Consider the following 21,606-nt stretch of genomic DNA (forward strand, 5'->3'; position numbering starts at 1 on the left):
CAATTAAGCACAGTAAACAGGCCGGGGAACATCGACATATCAATACAGGCTGTTTGGGTTTGGAAAGGCGGCCCTTCCCCCCCGGAGGCCTGGCTCTTGGCCAGCAGGGTGACGGCTGAGTGACAGGGCTACGTGCGCTGCGTGAGGGTGGCAGCCAGCCCACACCCGAGCACACCGCAGGGCAGACTGCGAAGGGAACCGGCACAGGACAGCCCTCCCCCAGCACTACTCCAGTCACCAGAGAAATGTTTTGAATAAGGGCTTCCTTGCACTTATGAAATTGGCAAAAGTCAGCCAGACTCAGGGTGAAGGACATTAAGACGGGCGTTTAACCATATCCTTTCTGATACCTTTCCCCATATTGTAACAGCTGCCATTTCCCGGAGGACCTATGTAGCTAGGTGGCACTTTGGGGTGGTGCTTTACACATACCATCCCATTTAGTTTCCTGATTACGGGGAAGGTAAGCAGCAGCTGTCTGTCCTGAGTCACGCTGCTCACAAGTTCTCAGTAGAAGTCATTAACCCTGAAAGTTATCAGGTGAACCTACAAGTTATCTTTGTTGTCTAGAAAAACAAATTCATGAGTGATCCCTGAGGCGATCTGGGGGTAGGGACTCACAATATTTAACTTCTTTTGATGTGAGAAATAGCCTTATCAGAAAAACAAAACTTTACCTGCAGCTCTCTAAAGTCTCTGAAAACATCTGTGATTGCAGGATTGTCAGAAAATTAAATGCGGCTGTCCTTAAAGTCTTATCTGTAATGAATCCTAACATATTTCAGGGAATCTATGATAACTCAAATGTAACTGGTAAGACCAGATTTTATAAATGGGTAATATACAAAAAAAAAAGTTACCAGTCAAAACACATCATGAAAAATGCCTTGGAACAATATTGTTAAGCCAAGAAAAACCGGGAAAACACTTCACCTGCAATTCCCACTGGATTTTCAGAGTATTGACTAGGAACACTGCAAATATGCTGGAAAAAATAAAGTCAAAGAACTTTCTAGGAAACCAGATCTTATATTTGCGTGTGCATTTCAGCACCTAGGAAGATATATCTGCTCAATGAAAGAAATGACACACGGCAAATCAGTTAGAATTAGAACGCACGAAATTCAGTAGACACATCTGTTTACCGAACAAACATTTGTATAGTGCTTACAACGTGCCTGGCACTGTTGTATGAGCTCCACGAGTAATCTCTCGTTCAATATTCATAATAACCCATAAGGCAGGAACCATCATTACCTCCGTTTTACAGATGAGGAAACTGAGGCACGAGGAGGTTAGGTAACTTTCCTTTTTGAACCCAGTTAGTCTGGCCGCAGAGCATGAGGCCATCATCACCAAGTCATTCTTTATCTGTACAGCTTACTTAATGTCCAACATTAACCAGTTCATCCATTTTTGAGGGAACAGAGATCTTCAGCTCTACCTGAGGCACTTGAAGGCCTTCTCACCCTTGCCTATAACTCTTTCCACAATCATAGAAAATTGTAAAATGCAAAAAAAGAAAAAAATCACCAACTATGAAAAAGCAGCATGCTTGGCATGGAGTCTGGGAACCAAGGCTCCAAGGTGGTGGAGGGTGGGCAGCGGTTAACAAAAAACACAGAGCCAAGGAAACTGACTCTGAATCTTGCCTCAAAGTACCAGCGGTCCACATGGTCTTCGCTTCAGTTACTCCCACTGGAGGACAAATTCACTCCCATTCTAAACACTTAGCAGCCCTGGCAGGGCCCACATCTACTTAGGATGCAACTGCTCAACAACTAGCCCAAGTCATCCCAGGCTGCTCTTTCCAGGCCCAGGTTCTACGGGAGGAAATCAGCCTCTCAGGACCTTTCCTTGTTAGCTCCGGTCAGCACCAGTCAAGGTTTTCAGACTTGTTCCAAAGTCAGAAGATAAATGACCAATTAAGCAAAAATTTTAGGTGGAGCCTGGGTGGCTCAGTCAGTTAAACGTCCAACTTGGGCTCAAGTCATGATCTCATGGTTCGTGAGTTCAAGCCCCGTGTCGGGCTCTGTGCTGACAGCTCAGACCCCGGAGCCTGCTTCAGATTCTGTGTCTCCCTCTCACTCTGCGCCCCCTTCCCCTGCGCTCGTGCTCTCTCTCTCTCTCAAAAATAAGTAAACATTAAAAAAAATTTTTTTTTAAGAAAAAATGTTAGGGGTTCCTGGGTGGCTCAGTTGGTTGAACATCAACTCGATTTTAGCTCAGGTCATGATCCCAGGGCCGTGACAGACAGGCTCTGTGCTGAACCCCACATTAGGCTCTGTGCTAAGCATGGAGCCTACTTAAGAGACTCTCTCCCTCTCTCTCTCTCCCTCTCTCTCTCTCTCTCCCCAGCCTCACTTGCACGAGCTCTCTTTCTCAAAAATGCAAATAAAAAAATTAAAAATATCTTTATAAAAATTTTAATGTAAATACAAAAATGTATTTGCAAAAGGAGCAGCACCTGGTAAACTCAGAGGAATCCCAGGGATGAGATGAATTTTCCTTCCTCATGGCCAAAGCCTGTTTAGGAGACAAATCCACTGCTTCCATGTGAACTGGAACTCACTGAATACAGAACTTCTTAAAATCACGTTAATTAGAATACACTGGACACAGACCTGAGGCTTAGAGGAGGGGTAAGATCTAGAAGGAGGAACTTAGAGGAGTAGAAAGTAAAAGGCTCCTCTGAGAATAAAGTATAAACTATTTTAGGAGCGGCAAGGGGACTAGAAATAAAGGAGTGCCTGGCTCTGAATTCGGGGGACAGGGGTCATTAATTTAATTCTCCCCATGTTCTCCTGATATATATACAAGCCCCATTTTACAAACATAGAAACCGAATCAGAAACCAAAAGTAACTCATGGAACATTATAGAACTAAGCGTGACCTTTCCACCACTAAACTCTGCTTCTAAAATATCAGGAAACATTTGTTAACTGAAAACAGGTGCTCTTATTTCCAGGGCGCCTGCTTCCACTCCACGATAAAGCAGCAAGGGTGAGCCTCGGATAACTCCCGTGACTTACCAAACGCAGGCTCGAACTTTGAACGGGGAAATCGAAGGCCTCCAAGGCAAGCAATCAGAAGAGGCAAGGAGCTGCTAGTCCCCAACCTCCTCCCGGTGGCACCTTTGATTCCCATCAAGCTGGATTCAGCTGTCCGTGTTCCCCTCCCCTACCCCCTTCACCACCCCCAAAGGGCTCCTCACCGCAGCCTTCCCAGGTCTCCCACTGGACAAGGGCCAGGGACCACCTCAGACTTCTGTGTGGTGTCCACGGGGAGCACAGAAGAGTGAGCACGAAATCAAGGCAATCTGTGCTTCCAGTCTGTACTCATCCCAGATCACTAGTATTCTTCCCCCTTCCTCCTGGTGCCTTCAGCTCCCACTTCTCGCAAGACTGTTGGACACAGGAGGGAAAGCAACACCCTGCAGTTCATTCCCAAAGACTCTTCCTTCCGCCTCCGTTCACCGTGAACAGGAGGGAATCAGTTCCCAATTTCGCTCCAATTCTGGCTCTAGAAAATTTAAGTTAACTGATACAAATACAAAAACAATGTGTGAACATGTTAATAACATGTGGTGGCTTTTTCTCAAAAATTTCCCAAATAAACTACACATGCTTGTATGTTTTAGTTCTAGCAATGAATTAGCTTACATCTGATCAAATGACTGAACTTTGATTTTCTTACTAAGAAAGTATAAGGATATAGCACCACCCCTATTTGGCCTCCTCTTATTTTACTCAGCGCTTCTCAAACTTTAGCATGTGTGAAAAGCACCTGGAAGTCTCGTGAGTTTCTGACTCACTAGGTTCCGGGGGGGAGGCCCCAAAACTCATATTTATGTAGCAGATTTCCAGGTAATCGTGATGCGGCCGGTCCAACAAGCACACTTGGAGAACCATGGCTGTTCTGTGGCAAAACCAAGAGATTTTGTGCAACACCTCGCCCTGGATGATAAAAGGTAAAGCGTAAGGAGGCGACTGTCACTAGTGAATCTGGGGAGGGTGGTCGTTGGTGGAGGGGGCGGTGCATAGAGCAGGAAGTGAGAGAATTCCTCAGGCAGTTTTTGGCACAGGCTTTGCAGTGTGATTCCTAAAGCTGGCAGGAAACATTCCAATTGTAACTCTGTAGCATTGTTGAGGATTACTGTCATGTCAGCGCTGGAGTGTGACTGCTGGTAGGAGTCTCTTTGGGAATCAAATAAGAGGCACTGAGAGCACCTATTTGCCCTCTCAGATGGAAATTTAGTCTCAATTTTCATTTAACTCCCTATCATCTTGGAGGTAGTTAAATATTGTATCCATGTTCTAGAGGAGGAAAGTAAGGTTCAGAAAACTGATTGGCCCAAGATCACAAAACCAGCCAAGGTTTTCAGGCTTGTTTCAAAGTCAGAAGATAAATGACCAATTAAGAAAAAAAAATTAGGGGCGCCTGGGTGGCTCAGGCAGTTGAGCATCTGACTCTTGATTTCGGCTCAGGTCACTGAAATAAAATGTAAAGTACCCATCCTAGGGTCTAGTGGTAGCTCCCAATTAAATTAAAATATAAAAATAAAAAATCCACCTCGTTCATGAAGAAGTGGAAACTGAGGTACCGAGACAACCACTTGCCAGAGCCAGAATCAGAAGCCAGGGCTCGAACCTCACGGTCCTGGGTGTTCTTGCTTCTCTGAGCCAGACCCCTACGGTATGAGCTCCCAGGATCTGGGTATGACCTGGAGACCTTACCCCCTGGGGCCAAGAAAAAAATTTCAGAACTGAGAAAAAAAAAAAAAAAAAAAAAAACAACCTTATAAAGCCAAAGTCCTTTCTTTGAGATGCTCCTTCGCAGCACATTAACGTAATAAAATATTTAAACACTTTGACATGAAATTAGGGGCCACGCTGCAAAATCTTTTTTTTTCACCTAACAAAATATTCATAGCTTTTTTGACACCCTGACAGCCTTTGAAATCAAAGTTCCTTTTGAAGATGAAATTAAGTCAAACACCTATGAACTGTAAGAGACCATATATATATATATATATACATATATATATATATATACATATATATATATATATATCAAGTTTACCAGTGTCTGCCGTTGAGGAATTTATAAGTAAATCGACGGCAGGGTAAGCAAGTAAGTAGGTAAATAAATACATTCATGTATGCGTGCATGTAGTGGGGAGGCTTGGCCTGAGCTACCCACAGAGTTCTAGGCTGCAGAAGGGAAGACTTCATGGAAAAGGCACCTAAGATGCATTCTGAAGAGCACAAGACAATAGGGAGGCTCCGTGGGCCTGGCAAATCAGCTTCTAGTATTTCAGGGACTGGGACGGAAGGTAGTGGGTCAGCAGGAGATTAAGCAGATGGGGTCAGATGAGGTCACATGGAGGGCCTTAAATGACAGGGTAAGAAGTTCACAGCATGTACAGTGGACAATGGGGTGAGAGCATGGTTGTTGTTGTTTTTTTTAACGCATGGAGACTACATGATTAGTGTTGAGTTTTACACTACTTACATTCAGGCAAAATCACATTAAAGTGGATCACAGGGAGAATGAGAAACAAAGGCAGGTGATCTATGGTTAAAATAAGTCTCTTGAAAATAATTCCCTCCTCAGGGATTTCTACTATGAAAGCAAAAAAAATTTTGTTAAGAGAGGGAAAAAAAAGGACAAACCTTGAGGTTCCACAGCAAACCTAAAACAAAACAAAGACAAAAAGCCAAAACAGTACAAAATAGGCCAAATTTTGACCAATAATACTTACTCCATGTTCCTGCCTGTGTTGAATATTTTGTTTTAAAATTAAAAAAAATTTTTTTTAATGTTTATTTTTGAGACACACACACACACACACACACACACACACACACACACACACACGTGTGAGCAGGGGCAGGGGAGGGGCAGAGAGAGAGGGAGACACAGAATCCGAAGCAGGCTCCAGGCTCTGAGCTGTCAGCACAGAGCCCGACGCGGGGCTCGAACTCACGGACCGCGAGATCATGACCTGGGCCGAAGTCGGATGCTTAACCGACTGCGCCACAGAGGCAGCACCGCCAATATTTTGTGTTTTAAAAAGATTCTATTTAGGGGTGCCTGGCTGGCTGGCTCCATCCACAGAGCATGTGACTCTTGGTCTCGGGGTTGAGTGTGAGCCCCCAAAATAGGTGTAAAGATGTAAAAACAAAATCTTAGAAAAAAATAAAATAAATAAAAGGTTTTGTTTATCCACTCCCATCATTCAAATTAACCTGCAAAACAGTATGAGGCGGAACGAAGCCATCCCAAACACACACAGATACACAAAAGACTCACTGTCAATTCTGTGTGGGGCATGAAACTCTGAGTAATAGTCCCTCAGGTTTAACTAGAACGATGAGGTAGAAATAGGAGGGAACGTCGAGGGAGGGGCCCAGGCAGAATCTATGTTCGATGTGTTGCGTCCCGAGAACACAGAGCACGCTCCAAGAGATGCTCAGTCTGTTTCAAACAGCCATGTCCTTACTACTCCCAAACAATGCTCAGAAGAGTAGTACCCTGAATACTTCAAAACAACTTCACGTCCCCCCTCGTAGAACCAAAAAGAGATGTCACTGACAGCTGGAATTGAGTTTTTCATTTTGTTTTCTTCCCAGTGAAGAACTAATCGGGACGACTATCCTATTCTTTGAGTCTTTGTATCTTGGAACTGTTTTTACATGGGAATAGTATTTTGGCCTCATTTTGGAAGGAAAAATAATATCTACTAGGAAACAGGCACTTTTATTCCAGAACTTGAGAAACAGTGATCACTATTATCTCCCCTACAGAATAAAAAGCTGGCTTGGCCTAATAAGGAGGTATATATAATAATATGACACTGATCATGAGGGATGCTCAGTAAGTAGGTACCGAATGAGGGAATCCAGTACAAGATCTGAAAGCCTGCATTATACGACTATAAACCCACATGTCTGGAAGGCTGGGATTGAGTTGGGGGAGGGAGTGAAAAATATAACCCTCAATCACTACCAGCACACCAAAACCAAGAATAGGAATGTAACCCACAAATCATTATCAAAAGAAGACACAAAATTAAGGCAAGTCCCATGTTGGTTTAAGATTGAAATAATCGCTGGAAACGGGGTATAAATTGTATGTATAATGAACCAAGCTAACTAATCTTGCTTGGTAAACAGACACATGGCTCTGAATCAGAGCCAAATCAACGGCTCCTGGCAATCTGCCAAAACCGAATTCCTTAGTCTGGCAACATAAAATGATCTGTCTGTCGCATTTACAATTCCAGTGCCTCTGGATTCCACTACCCGCTGGGCACCCCTGGCAGCTGCCCAGCAGAAGACATCCAAGCTATCATTACAGTCAGAACGGCAGCATTTGACAAACACTAGAGAAAAATGACACCCATTTCTTAGAGCAATATTAGTTAACAACTACAAAGTGATACTACAAAGGAATTAGCAAATCTGTTGCTGTAATAATTAACAAAGAATTAATAACTTCCTCTATAGTGCTAACCTGTAAGCTGCTCCTTGGTGCTCAGTAGACTTGGGTCAATATGTCACTTACTGTATGTACCTAAGACCACAAAGGTGATTCAGAAGCAGAGGTCTGGCCAAACTGAGCAAACGTGGCCCACAGGCTAGGTCCTCCAAGTTTTATCCTGGAGTGCACGATGCTGGAAGTGCCTGGAGATGCTTCTCAGATGTGCTCTGCTCATTATGGGTTAACTCCACCCCACTTTGAAGCTTCAGCGGAGAAATCTTCCATACATGGTGTGTTTTCAGAATGCAGTTGTAATATGCAAGACTGCGTGCTATTTACAAATTTGAGATGTTTCTAGCCAGAGTCAGGATACAGGGAGGAATTTACAAATTTGGCTTGAGCTGAGCAAGATCAGAAGGGGAAATCATTCATGACACCCAAAAGTCAAATGCACATAATTCCACCTAAGGGTGGATGCACATAATTCCACTTAAGGATGTTTATTAACTTAAAGTCGTAATTATATTTAAAATCCCCAAATCATGTGCTGGTGCAGGTGAATTAACTTAACGACCCTGTCTCTTGGTCTACCTGACTCATGGAGCAAGCCTAACCAGGAGAGCCCCTCTCTAAGGCACCTTTGCTCAGGCCCAAGACACGCCCCAATCCCTCCTTCCAGGGCTTGTATAAGGCTTCATCTTTCCAAATATAAAAACACCTTACCCGCAGAACGACTGACCGCACAGGTGTGATTTCTCATACCTCATTAGCTCAAAAACCTGTATTATTAAAGTTCTGTGTATTTGGGGCCACTTACTTTAAGTGTATTTTGGTCACTTCTCATTTTAAGTAAATAGAGAAGTTGCTGAAAGCCCAAAGAAGAGAAACAAAAATGACAAATCACTGCATGAGTGGACTATTTAACCAGAAAAAGAGAAAGCAAAGTTAGTGACAACTATCTCGCCCCATTCTCGGGGCACCTGGGTGGCTCAGTCGGTTGAGCATCCGGCTTCGGCTCAGGTCATGATCTCATGGTTTGTGGGTTCGAGCCCCACGTCGGGCTCTGTGCTGACAGCTCAGAGCCTGGAGCCTGCTTCGGATTCTGTGTCTCCCTCTCTCTCTGCCCCTCCCCAACTAGCGCTCTGTCTGTGTCCCTCAAAAAATAAAAACATTAAAAAAAAAAACCCACAAAACTATCTCACCCCACTTTCTATTTTCAGCATACTTCTTCAGGTAGTTCTGTAATCACTTTCTACCTCCCTGTGTCAATCCATGCACAGGTCTACCTCAGCACAAGGCATTTAATGATTTGTGAATAAACTGATACCCGCTGATTTGCCACTTCACCACAAAGCAGGTAAGGTTGTGGTGGAGAGGCCAGTGGCCCAAAATTGAGCCAAAGAATTTATAAGGTAAACACACACACACGCACCCCTATTGTCTTTTCTTTGCTCCTAAGTGTCATTCAACAAAATGGACCAGGAACATTATAAAAATTCACCCAATGGGGAAACCTGCTTCACTGTCAACTGAGGCTGTATTTTATAAATTATTTCCTTGAATTAATACCCTGCCTCCAGGAGCTAAGTTATTTTTAAATACAAAACCTTTTATAGAAATTCCTCACATCCTTAACAAGAAGATATTCCAGTGCTTCAAACTCCATGCCTCCTCCCCCCCCTAAAGTACCTTATTCACAGGCAGACTTTTAAGATCTTACTTACAGAGACACCAGGCATCGTGTCTGGTCCTCAAACACCATATTCTGAGAACGGGACCTTTCATGGGCCCTGATAACCACTGTTTCACATGATTCTACATGCCCCACTACCACCCTCAAGCCAGGCTGTTAGGTCCCCAGGGCCAAGGTGAAACCATCAAACTTTACTCCAGAGAATGAAAACAGGGATTCCAGAATGTTAGTCAAGCCTCTGTTGATCTCAGACTGAGGCTGAGGTGGCCTCCAAGATGGCTGTGGGGCCGCCATCTTGAGCCATATGCATGGAGAAGCAGCCAAAGTGAGATGGTAAGTAGATTGGGGAAGAAATCCAGAGCGGAGCAAAGACAAAGGCCATAAAGCTCCAGAGAAAAAAACTAATACACCAGCTGGCCTTAGGACTTTCTGGTTCCAAGTTGGTGATTCTGGTCTTCTGTGAACCCTGATGGTGTTTCCTACGCTAGGGTCCTGAGACATATCCTGATTTGTGAAGTATTTTATCCCCTTTTTATTTAAAGCAGCTTTCAACCATGATAATAAGCCCCCTTGAGGAAAAGACATTCCTGATATCACGAGAAGGGTGGGCCACAACTGCTACTGCTCAGCAGCAGACGAACAAACCTACCACCTTGCAACATGTTTTCTTTTATTCGTAACTTATTGCTGAATTACCATTTGTCTGGACCCGCTGGGGACTGATCTATCTGTTCACAGTACAACTTCCTCCCATGACCCCATCGTCCAGTACTCCAGTCAGGGATCCTAACAACCAACTTTGTTAACAAATACATGAGCACAGCACTCCAGGCTTTCTTCTTCAGTCTTTGGGTTTTGTCTTTTTGCTGTTTTCAGCTTGCAAATTAATCAGGTGTGAACTAGGGAATCCTACCGTTCACAAGCACATGGGCATAGAAGCTCCATGAGGCAGCGTCTATGCCTGTTTACCTCTGTATCCCCACCCCCTGCAAAGTACCCCACACAGAGTGTACACGGGCCAGATAAATGAAAGGACAAAAAGCAGAAGCATTATAGTCAAGAACACAAACTCTGGAAGATCCAGGTAAGAATTCTCAATCTTTAAAAAAAAAAAAAAAGGAAAGAATTCTAAATCTTCCGCTTACAGCTTCGTAACATTTATGGGGGCACGCAATTCTAAGAATTTTATGTACATTATCTTGTTTAATGCTCCCTCCCCCCGAAAAGCTTTAAGGTATTATTATCCCCCATTTCACACTTGGCGAAAACTAAGCAACTTACCTAAGGCCACAAAGTTACTGAACTCAAGCCTAAACCCCTAACACCTATAATAAATGGTTTCTTCTGGCTCCCTTTGCGACCTTGGGGAAATGATTTAATCACTCAGTGTGCTGAAGATTGTGGTTCCGAAGACTAAGTCAGATAGACCGTGTTTATAAAGTGCTGAGCACAGTGCCAGACAGGGCAAACTGCTCAATAAAAAGCAGTTCTTATTCTTAAAGTTACTAACTAGTGAGTCTGCAGTGAGATGCTTCAAGCAGGAGAACATTTGGTTCCATAAATTACACGTTCTCTGGAAAACAGCCATTTTCAAGATCTAGGCAGCCAAAGCAAAAGGAGCAAATTATGACCAATATTTATCTTGGATATGGTCTAAATTCTCCAAAAGGGAGTAATAGATAAGAAATCTCGATAGCCTGAAAGCAATGACCATGCTTGAAGTTAGGGGGCGCCATGCTGCTGCACATTTTAGGAAACCCGCTTCCCCCAGAGGGTCTCCAGCACCCTTGGATTTTTCTCCAACAAACTGGAGGAAGAAAAACTCTGACTGGTGACAACTTTTTTGGCAGGGAGGGGGAACCTTTCAGTATTTCTTTCCATACTCTTCCACAATTCCAATTTTAGGTCCAATATATATACCTCTATTTTACTCCCAATGCCTTTGCTTTTGCTTCATTGAGATAAAGGGCATTCTTGCATTATTCAATGACCTTTAAAAGTCCAGGGGAAAAAAAGTATTTAATTAGGATGAATGGGTTAACAGACAAGCCCCAAGAAATATCTAAAAGAAATTGGTGTAAAATAAATGTATAAATTGGCAATTGTTGAAAATGGGTCCTAGGAGCATAATTCATTATACTAACCTCTCCACATTATACACATGTTTGAAATTTTCCTTAATAAAAAGTTACAAATAAATGTTGAAAATAACTGTACAAACTGTGCCTTTAAAAAATTTAGTTTCTACTGAAAACCTGCTTGGAGGATGCAGCAGGAAACTGGGTCTGTATCGCTAATCTGGGAAATGGCACAGAGTAAGGCACTCGGTTGAGGGAAGAGAAGAAAGTTAAACTAACTTGAAACTAATATAAATCATGTATTAATGGACTGTTTTTCTACCATGCTTTAATAATGGACATCAAACAAGAGACCCAAGGCCACAAAGCGAAGGAGAATTCTTTATACAAGCAAATCAAACTTTTTTATTTTTGACTCTAATAAAATTTGCTCAAGCCTGGTTTATATTGGGCTCCAGTTGACCAGGGAGTATCCCAGTCTAGAGGTGATTTTTCTAAAGGACAGGAATGAAGAGTTTTGTGCCACGACAACCAAAGAAAAGCTGGAAATCTAGGTATGGACAAAAGATGAATTTCTCCTTTCAATTCACAGTCACCTTCTGAAAGGGTTAACTGAGGAGTTACTTGTTCTACCCAGAAGATAATCTATAACTAAAGAATCTTATCTCGAGATCTTTCTTTTTCCTTATCCAGATGTACAGAGTGGTTTTCCTTCAGTTTGCCTGAAATCTAGCCTAAAACCCAACCACTGTCCTTCAAATCAAAGCCAAATACAAATACTTAACTCTGAAATATGTTAGTGATGTCTTTCTACCAATTAATTCTGACCTCCCTCAGAACACAGTATGTTCCTAGAATGCTGGAGGTAAAACTCTTAGCACCTGAGTTTAAATGAAACTTTAAAACAGATAAGAAGCCATCTGCTCTTCCAGATTAAAGCAACAAGCACTTCTGTGACATTGAGGCTAGCCCTTCCCCCTCCCCATTCCCAGCCCGGTAAGCAAGGTCAGTCACTGCAAAAACAAAGCTAACCAAGACAAACAGCTTTCTAACACACACCCAAACGACAGATGAAGAGTAAAGAAAACACTTGAACGTCAATCTTCTATACAGTCCAGGTAACTCTGGATTTTCCCCAAATCAAAATAAAATTTAGAAAGCAGCATTTTCTCCTAACATTTACTTTATTTGCGTCCGATTAACAACTGTGGGTTCACACATCCTATTCATGTCCTCCTGGCTTGACAGGCATACAGCAATCTTCTTCTCCCCTACTCTGTTCCCCCCACTCCAACCCCTTCGTTTCTACACATTTCCAGTCTTCACCACTTGCCCTATATTAGCAGTGTCCCCGACACCTATGAGACAAATGTGACAATAAGGGTATGTTTCATCAAAAGGTTAACCTTAAACTGAGATTATACTGCATATATTGTTAAAGAATGGTGCACCTTCCTTCCGGTGCTAGCATGCTTTGCCTCTCTGTGTTATAGTGAAGTTTTCCACAGTTCTGAGTGCCCCTTGACCAGTCCGCAAATTCAAGTGCAAATCACTCAGAACTGCCACCGGAAAATGGCCGCATTATCATTTGTAGAAAAGACTGAGTAGATGGGACTACCCCAAAGTTATGTGCATGGACCAATATCATGGTGCTACACGTTCCCTATTTCTGCCAATCTACCTGCAAATGTTTCCAAGATAAATTACCACCAGGGAGTCACTTTGGGTGGTGTGAACAAAAACATGGTTTCTTTCCAGAGGTACTTGACTACCTCTCCCCATCTCTTAATTAGTTCTGAGTGGATTTCTCCATCGATTGATAGTTGGGAAAGGGAAGGTGGTGGTGTAGGGCTCAGGACCAAGAGACTTTTCCCAGCCAACGAGATGATCCAATAGTGTCCTGGGTGCAATAAGCCAAGGGCAGCACTCAAAAGTGAAGAGGAGCTTTCCTCTTTCCCAGGTCAGACTTTTATCACACCTGCCAAACTCCACAAACGAAAGGCTACATTGCAAAATCACAACCGGCTCCAGAATTCTTTAAGAGAGCTTTTGCAGAATACCCTCTGAACGGGGTGAAGTACAATACTAGGTGACTTTAGAGTGGACATAGAATATCAGTAACTCACACCTGTCTCAGATCATACACAATGTTCCTAATATCCTGACCCCCATCTGGACCTTTGAGAACCCCCATGTATTAAAATCAGACCAAAATCCCACAGCTTATCCGGTTTGTACGACCCACCAGACCCATTATTTCAGTGAACAGCAGGTCATCGGAATTATACACCTGAGTCCTCAGCATAGATTTTTCGCTCCGAGGAGGTGTGGGGGAGGGGGAACCAGACAGACTTCTCGCTTCTTGGTTAAAAACTAAAGTTGACTTGCAGCCTCGCGAAGGCAACAGACAACGGGCTCCGAATGTCCCGGGTCCCCGCGGGCTACAGCGGTGGCGGGGAGCCCGCGCGCGTCCTACCTTGGACCTTTCCTTGACGTAGTATTTGCCCAGCCGGCTCCCGCAGTACAGGACAAGCCTGTCAATGAGGGACAGGAGGAAGCTGATGGCCTCGCAGCCCTCCTCATTGCCCCCGATCCACGTGATTTGGTCTCCCCGCAGGTGCCGCTTGGAGACGCCGGCGCGGGGCCCCGCCAACTGGCCGTCCCGCAGGGCCCCGTTGCAGTGCAGCTGCTTGACGCGCTCCAGGACGCAGTCGCCCACCACTTCGCCCAGGAAGTTGTCCAGGTAACAGAAGCCGACCTCGTGCAGACAGGGCACGATGTACTCCAGTGCGATCTTCTCCAGGTCCAGCCTCATGATGTGTCCCAGGGGCATCTCGCCCGCAGAACAGAGCTCGGGGATCCCCAGCGTGCACTGAGACCCGGAGCGACCTAAGCGCCCGCGCAGCCGAGGCTCGGGGAGCGTGGCTCGGGGTTCAGCTACCTGCGGCGGCCACGGTCCCCGAGCCACCGCCGCGCCAGGCAGAGGGGAAAGTTGCTCGAAACTCTGGAGGAGAGATCCCTTCAAAAACCAGCGGGAGTTGCGCGGGGTTCCACGACCCAGCGCCGGACTGGCCCAGCGAAGAGTCGGAGGGCCCCTTTTGGAGATGCGGAGCCACCCCCGGTGCGGCCGCGGCCCCAGGCGGGGAGAGGCTGAGGTCCAGCCCCCAAGCCGGCCGACTAGGCGCGTCACCGGCCCCGCCCAGGCCCCGCCCCGGGACCGCCTCTGGGACAGCCCTTCCCCGGGCCAGTCACCCACTCCTCGTCTACCACTGCCCGGCGCCAGCGTCACTTGTTTGTGACTCAGGGAGGGGCTGGAGAACACAGAGAATTTTTAGAATGCTATCGATTTGCATATGTTTTGCATAAAATCCCATAACAAACTTAGATCCCAACTCTTAAAATGTAAATGAAATTAGCACAGTTTACTGCCACGTTCTGGGCTAGTCACCCCTTGAACAGAACAACAAACCCACGAACAAATATGTATATTAAACAGTGACCTCCTTACAGCTTTGCTGGTGCCTTTCCTAATTCCCCTTTCCTCTGCTGTTTGGCCGACGTCAGGAGGCTCCAGCCACTGAGAGACTGGGAGAAATCCAGTTTTAACTAAAATTAACAAACGTTTCCCTAACCCCTACTATGTGCAAAGCCCTGTGCTCTCTCAACGGGGAGGGGGGCGGGGAGGAGTGGATGTGCACAATGAAAAAATGCTGGGTATTATCTGATTGAACCCTGAAAATGCTGTGTTTTGCTTTGCTGGATGTTTCCATCAACTTCTCTTTAAAGCTTCTTACTGAAATAGGATGTTCTGAAAGCCTGCCTTCAGAATCAATCACATGCTCATGTAACAGCCCTATAGGTAAATCCCCTCAAAAATAGACTAAATTTTAGGTTTCCAATCTCACTTTTTTTTTTTAATTTTTTTTTAACGTTTATTTATTTTTGAGACAGAGAGAGACAGAGCATGAACGGGGGAGGGTCAGAGAGAGGGAGACACAGCATCTGAAACAGGCTCCAGGCTCTAAGCTGTCAGCACAGAGCCCGACGCGGGGCTCGAACTCACGGACCGCGAGATCATGACCTGAGCCGAAGTCGGCCGCTTTACCGACTGAGCCACCCAGGCGCCCCCAATCTCACTTTTTCTACAAGAATCTACACCTACACAGAAGGGACGGACACCACCTGGAAGACTTTTTAGTTACCCAAAGGTAAGCTGACTGCTTTATGGATTTTTCATTCTGTTTCCTGCCAAACACCAGAGATCAGAATCAGGGGAAAGAGATCCATAAATTGCATGCAAAGTCATTTCCATATTTTAAATTTTACATTGGATAGCATTCAGTTTCTTCATTTAAGTTGAACAAAAGAATGTGCAGGCTTTACAGGTATTGTGTATTTTGTACACAATCCTCTGCATCTTTTTTGTACACCCCTCTCCTCTCTGCATGCTAGAGGTAAGATATGCAAGGGAGCAACAGAGGGAAATCCAGGCCAAGAACAAAGAGTAGGATAGGAAAAGACACCGCTGCTACATGGTGGAAAGAAGCAGACAGAGCGCCTGGTGGCCTAAGAACCGGAGGAATGTTCAGGAGGAGCGGTCCATAAGAAACCTTAGTAAAACTTCTGTTTTACTGAGAGGTGGTTCCCTGCCAGGATAGTTACTGTTGGCACTGTCAGCATGATCTTTCAACAGGAGCTGCACCAACTGGGGTAAAGGCTTGACTTGGCCAGCCTTAAGGAGCTGTTGTGCAAATTTCCACAGCAGCTCCATAATGACAGGAGCCCATCATCCTGGACCCCAGCCCCTAGCACCTAAAGGTGCCTAATAACAGTGACTGGGAATCTGGTGTGCAACCCTTAGCCATGGCAACCTCCACGAGGGTCCAGGGCACGTCTGGACTTGTCTGAAAGGCTGCAGGAGGGGTCTATTGGCTTGAGGACCTGGGGGAACCTGCCCAAAGAAAAGTCACTGTAATGGGAATGCAAGCTGGTGCAGGCACTCTGGAAAACAGTATGGAGGTTCCTCAAAAAACTAAAAATAGAACTAGCCTACACCCAGCAATTGCACTACTAGGCATTTATCCAAGGGATACAGGCGTGCTGTTTCGAAGGGACACATGCACCCCCATGTTTATAGCAGCACTGTCCACAATAGCCAAAGTATGGGAAGAGCCCAAGTGTCCATCGATGGATGAATGGATAAAGAAGATGTGGTATATATATACAATGGAGTATTACTCGGCAATCAAAAAAAAAAAATGAAATCTTGACATTTCCAACTACGTGGATGGAACTGGAGGGTATTATGCTAAATGAAATTAGTCAGCCTAAGACAAATTTCATATGACTTCACTCATATGAGGACTTTAAGAGACAAAACAGATAAACATAAGGGAACGGAAACAAAAATAATATAAAAAGAGGGAGGGGGACAAAACAGAAGAGACTCATAAATATGGAGAACAGAGGGTTACTGGAGGGGTTGTGGGTGGGGGTGGGATAAATGGGTAAGGGGCACTAAGGAATCTACTCCTGAAATCATTGTTGTACTATATGCTAACTAATTTGGATGTAAATTTAAAAAAATAAAAAATAAAATAAAATAAAGTCACTGTAAGAGTGTCAGGCAGATCTGCCGGGTCCAGAACAAAAACCTCTGAGGCCAGTGAAGGAGACAGGCATTCTGCAGGGTATCTGTCTCTTGGCTTTGTCTCCCCATCCAGCCATCGTAAATGTTCAAATCCTGGGAGCAGGAAACCTAAAGTCAAAGCTGAAGGACTGTTCATTTGTGGCAAGGAGTGAAATGGAGATGCGATACCAAAAGGGAGGAAAGCCCTTCTCCCACTTCTGCTTGAACCCCCACTTAGCCAGGAACTGCTTTGGCCCATTCAGTGATCTCCTCCGGGGGCGTTACAGATAATGGGGAAACCAGGAGAAGTGTGGCCGGAGATGACTTGAATATGGGCCCTATTAGGCAGTGGCTTGTAGTGTTTGCAGGTTTGGTGTGTTGTTGACCTTAGGGGTAGATATCCCTGAACAAAAAAAAAAAAAGAAAGAAAAAGGAAAAATGACAGATAATCCTTGGTAGTTGGCTGAAATTTTTCTAGCTAAGGGTTCTTTGACGTGTATTTATTTTTGAGACGGGGAGAGACAGAGCATGAACGGGGTAGGGCCAGAGAGAGAGGGAGACACAGAATCTGAAACAGGTTCCGGGCAGTCAGCACAGACCGCAACGCGGGGCTCGAACTCACGGACCGCGAGATCATGACCTGAGCCGAAGTCAGACGCTTAACCGACTGAGCCACCCAGGAGCCCCTAGCTAAGGGTTCTTTGTAGATACACCTGACGCTCATAGGAATAATTAGGAGGGAATTTATAGAGGACTAGAAATCTGTAGTAGCAGATGGAGGAAGCGGCAGTCAGCAAAATACCGAAAATCGCATACCCATCTCCCGGAATGAACATGTTGACTCAGGACTTGAAATCGCAGGCCTGGGTAAATTTGGCTTACCAGTCAAATAATGTTTCAATAATTTTAGAGTCTAGTTGTAACTAGAGCAATCGTCTATAAACAGGTTATAGTGACTGATAGTCTTAAACTGTTCCAGATGATTCGGTTGCAAAATGTGGGCAGTTTAAAAGGATATTATCCCTTGCCACCCTCCCTGCTCGGCAAGGGCACCTATTAATCAATCAAACGCCTCCTGATCAACTTGGGGCTGCCAGCACTGCGCTTGGTAAAAGAACCCGAGATACTGTGACTGGCAAAAAGCACAGTGTGTGATTACACAGAGGGGTGCAGACAGGCTGGAGCCGCGTGCGGGCTCAGAGTCCGAGCGTCAGCGTGGCAAACTCCAAACCAATTGTTAAAGCACATTTGTTTTAGTTATTTATCCATTAATTTGTGGCATTATAATAATATTAAAATATTTTCATATTACTAACCAAAACAAATGAATTTCCCTGTCATTTAACTACAATCCTATTGTCTTCCGGGGCACATCCGCAGTACAGATGCATCCATTTTCAAGCAAGTGCCAGAGTCAGGGAGAAAGGAGGACGTTGAATTTCTTTGCCTTAGAATTTGAACTCAAAGGGATCCCAGGTGAGAGAAGCAAGGCCCGAAGGGGCTGGACGTCAATCAGCCCGGAAGGAGTCTCTAGTGGGTGGCAGGGGAAGCCTGGAGCACCTCTGTCTTCTCTAGAATAGAGAGAGAACTCACTCTCATCCTGGGCTGTATTTGGGGGTTTTCTAATGAGGTAAAATTGACCAAACATATTACTCTTTTAAAGTGAACAATGCAGTGGCATTTAGTACAGTCATATGTTGTGCAAACCACCACCTCTCTCTAGCGCCAAAACATTTTCACCACTCCAAATGAAAACCCTGTACTCGCTAAGCAGTTACTCCCCAGTTCCCACCCACCCCCAGCCCCTGATGACCATCAATCTGTTTCAATCTGGATATTCCCCATAAGTGGAATCATAGAAGATGTGATCTTTTGTGACTGACTTCTTTCCCTTGGCATGTTTTCCAGGTTCATCCGTGTTATGCTGTGTTATCAGTACTTTATGCCTTTCTAGGGCTGAATAATATTCCAACGTATGGATATACCCCATGTGTTTACCCGTTCATAAGTTCATGGACATTTGGGTTGTCTCCACTGTGGGGTTATTTTGAGTAATGGTGTTAGAAGCATATATATGCTAAGTATTTGGGTGCCTGCTTTCAATTCTTTTGGGTATATACACGTAGCCCTGGAATTGCTGGGTCATGTGGCAATCCTATGACTTTTTGAGGAACCACCAAACTGGTTTCCACAGCAGGGGCACCATTTTACATTCCCACCAATAATACGGGAGAGTCCCATCACATCCTTTTTAAATTTCTGACAGAGACTGGCAACATTTCTCTTGCCCCTTCAGCGTCCCGCTATGCCTGAGGTTCCCTCTCCCCTAGCTGCTACAAATATTCTCTTTTGTGTTTTTGCCATGCCATATCAAGAGGTTGATCATTACATGTGAATGACTTTAATGTGGGCAGGGGCTGTGCTATTTGTTGATTTATCAAACAGTTTTGCAACATTTACCACATTCCAGGCACTGTGGTCAAGTGTTAACATTACTTCTATTAATTCTGATGACATCGCCGAGCAACAGCTACTCGTATATTTCTGCATCATGAGGATGACGAAAATGAGACACAGAGAGGCTAAGGAACTTGTCCCAGTCATGCAGTAAGAGAGGATAACAACACTGAACAAAATCAGAGAGATTCCAATGGAGTAAGATCAGGGGAAACACTCATCTTGAGCCACTTGCTTGGCATAGTAATGTTTTTGCCCTTAAGTACTCTCTTTTGTTAGAACTCTTAATTATAACACTCTCACCGGCAATGACAGTTTTAATTATTGGTTCCCTTACTGATAGTTGGTGCAGAAAGGAGATAAGCAAAACTTAGCATAAATTAGTCGCCTACATTACGAGTAATCTTCCAAACTACAAATTAGGAGTTGCTCCTTGCTCCATTCCAATTATGACCCGGTGTTTCCAGAAATCCCACATAAATCCAGTGACAGTCTGTTGCTGGCAGTTGAGTAGTCCTTGGTGAGAAGCCTCACCTCAGTCCATCGGGTTGCCGGGCTCACCCCTCAGGACACAGGAAGTGCATTTAATTTAAATGGAGCTGGGAAACAAGAGGAGAGTGCCTGAAGGGAACTTATGTTGCAGCTCACTGCTATGAATCGGGTTTAGAGAAAGATGCATATGATTATGTCCCATCCCCTGTGAGTCAAGCCAACCTACTCCTTTCCAGGTCTAGAGGGATGGCAATGAAAGTGACTTTCTATATGGGCTCTTAATTGTTCTAACATATGGACAAGCTTAAGCCTCTCTCACTTGTTCTTTGATAATTCAGGCCGTGGGCAGATTCTGGGAAGTGAGAAATATCAGGAATCTTCATTAATATTTTCCAGTTCAACTCTTGTTTAAGCTGAAAATGTTTTAAAAGCATTTGCTCTGGCTAAAAGCATGTTACTGATCATAAAAATACAGCAGGGTCAAGTTTCTATTCACATGGAGTACTTTAAAGAATGTTTTATGCTTAATTTTATAAAATCTTTTCCAAAAGTGTTCTCATTCATTAGAATTTCACATCTTCATGTATCGTATTTTTAAAAAACGTTTTATTTGACAATAGTAGATTTACAGGAAAGTCGTGAAGATTTATACAGAGTCCTCATGTGCCCTATGTCCAGCTTCCACTACTAATATCTAATTTAGTACAGATATGGGCACATTGTCACCATTTGTGAACCAATATTGATATATTATTTTTAACAAAAGTCTTTATTGTGTTCAGATTTCCTGTGTTTTTACCTAATGACCTTTTTCTTTTCCAGGATCCTGTTGAAACTGCACCGTGGTTGAAATAAGGTCACAGTGTTTTCAGGAAAGTGTAGACCAAAACAGTCTTTCCAGCCCTTGAGCTCCTACAGAAACTTGAGCTCTTACAGAACATGCCTTCTTCCCATCCTATTCCCAGCCCACTGTGGTGGCTGAGGCTTGCTGGCACCATTGGGAGACCATCTCTGTAAAACCAGGGGTCTCTGGGGTTCAGGTCACTAATCCTCCCCCTCTCCCCGCTCTTCCAGGCTGACTATGAAAGGAAGGGGTGCTACAGGCTCCAGTGACTTGGGGCTCACTGTTCTCGCAGACCTTGATTTTGTTCACATATTTACCTCCTCCCTAGCTCCACAGAAGGAGCCTGACTGCTCTAAGGCTGTGTGCCACAAACCTTAGCATCCATCAGAATCACCTGCCAAGCTGGCTAAAGCAGAGGTTACTGAGCCCCACTCCCAGGACGCATCAGGTCTGGGTGGGGCCCAATAATTTACATCTCTGACAGGTTCCCAGGGGCTGTTTCTGCTGGTCTAGGTCACACTTTGAGATCCACTTTTCTAAGCCAATCAGTTCATGACATTACCCTGGTAACGGTCAGTCCAGGGGGTGGGCAGGTGACCTAAACCAGCCTTATCCAGTGGTTCTCCACCCTGGTTGTACATTAGACTCGCTCGGCAGCTCCTAAAAACTACCTCCAGCTGGGAAACTAATATTTCCAGCAATAAGACCCAGGCATCCAGCAGCTTAAAAATTAAAATAGCAGGTAAATACATACTACATCATAATCACCATCACCATCAGAAATGAATAAATAATAAATTAATAAAGATCAATTAATTAATCATAATGAAATAACAGCAACAAATAAATAATTAATAAAGCGCTCCTGGTGATGTTAACATGTAGCAGTATTTGCACTGAAAAGAATTTATATTGGAGGGAGATGTC

General features: G+C 44.4%; 1 protein-coding gene across 1 annotated transcript in view; it reads right to left on the bottom strand.

Moving 5' to 3' along the window:
• The window catches only part of EGLN3 (egl-9 family hypoxia inducible factor 3), a 28,510-nt gene extending 14,115 nt beyond the window's left edge, over positions 1 to 14,395 (bottom strand). The window contains exon 1 of the mRNA XM_007098086.3: positions 13,734 to 14,395. Within this exon, the coding sequence (XP_007098148.2) occupies positions 13,734 to 14,090 (357 nt within the window). The 5' untranslated portion in view covers positions 14,091 to 14,395. The remainder of the gene's footprint in view (positions 1 to 13,733) is intronic.
• Positions 14,396 to 21,606: the final 7,211 nt, after the last annotated feature.

This window comes from Panthera tigris, chromosome B3 (assembly GCF_018350195.1).
Source record: "Panthera tigris isolate Pti1 chromosome B3, P.tigris_Pti1_mat1.1, whole genome shotgun sequence".
Classification (NCBI taxonomy): Eukaryota; Metazoa; Chordata; class Mammalia; order Carnivora; family Felidae; genus Panthera; species Panthera tigris.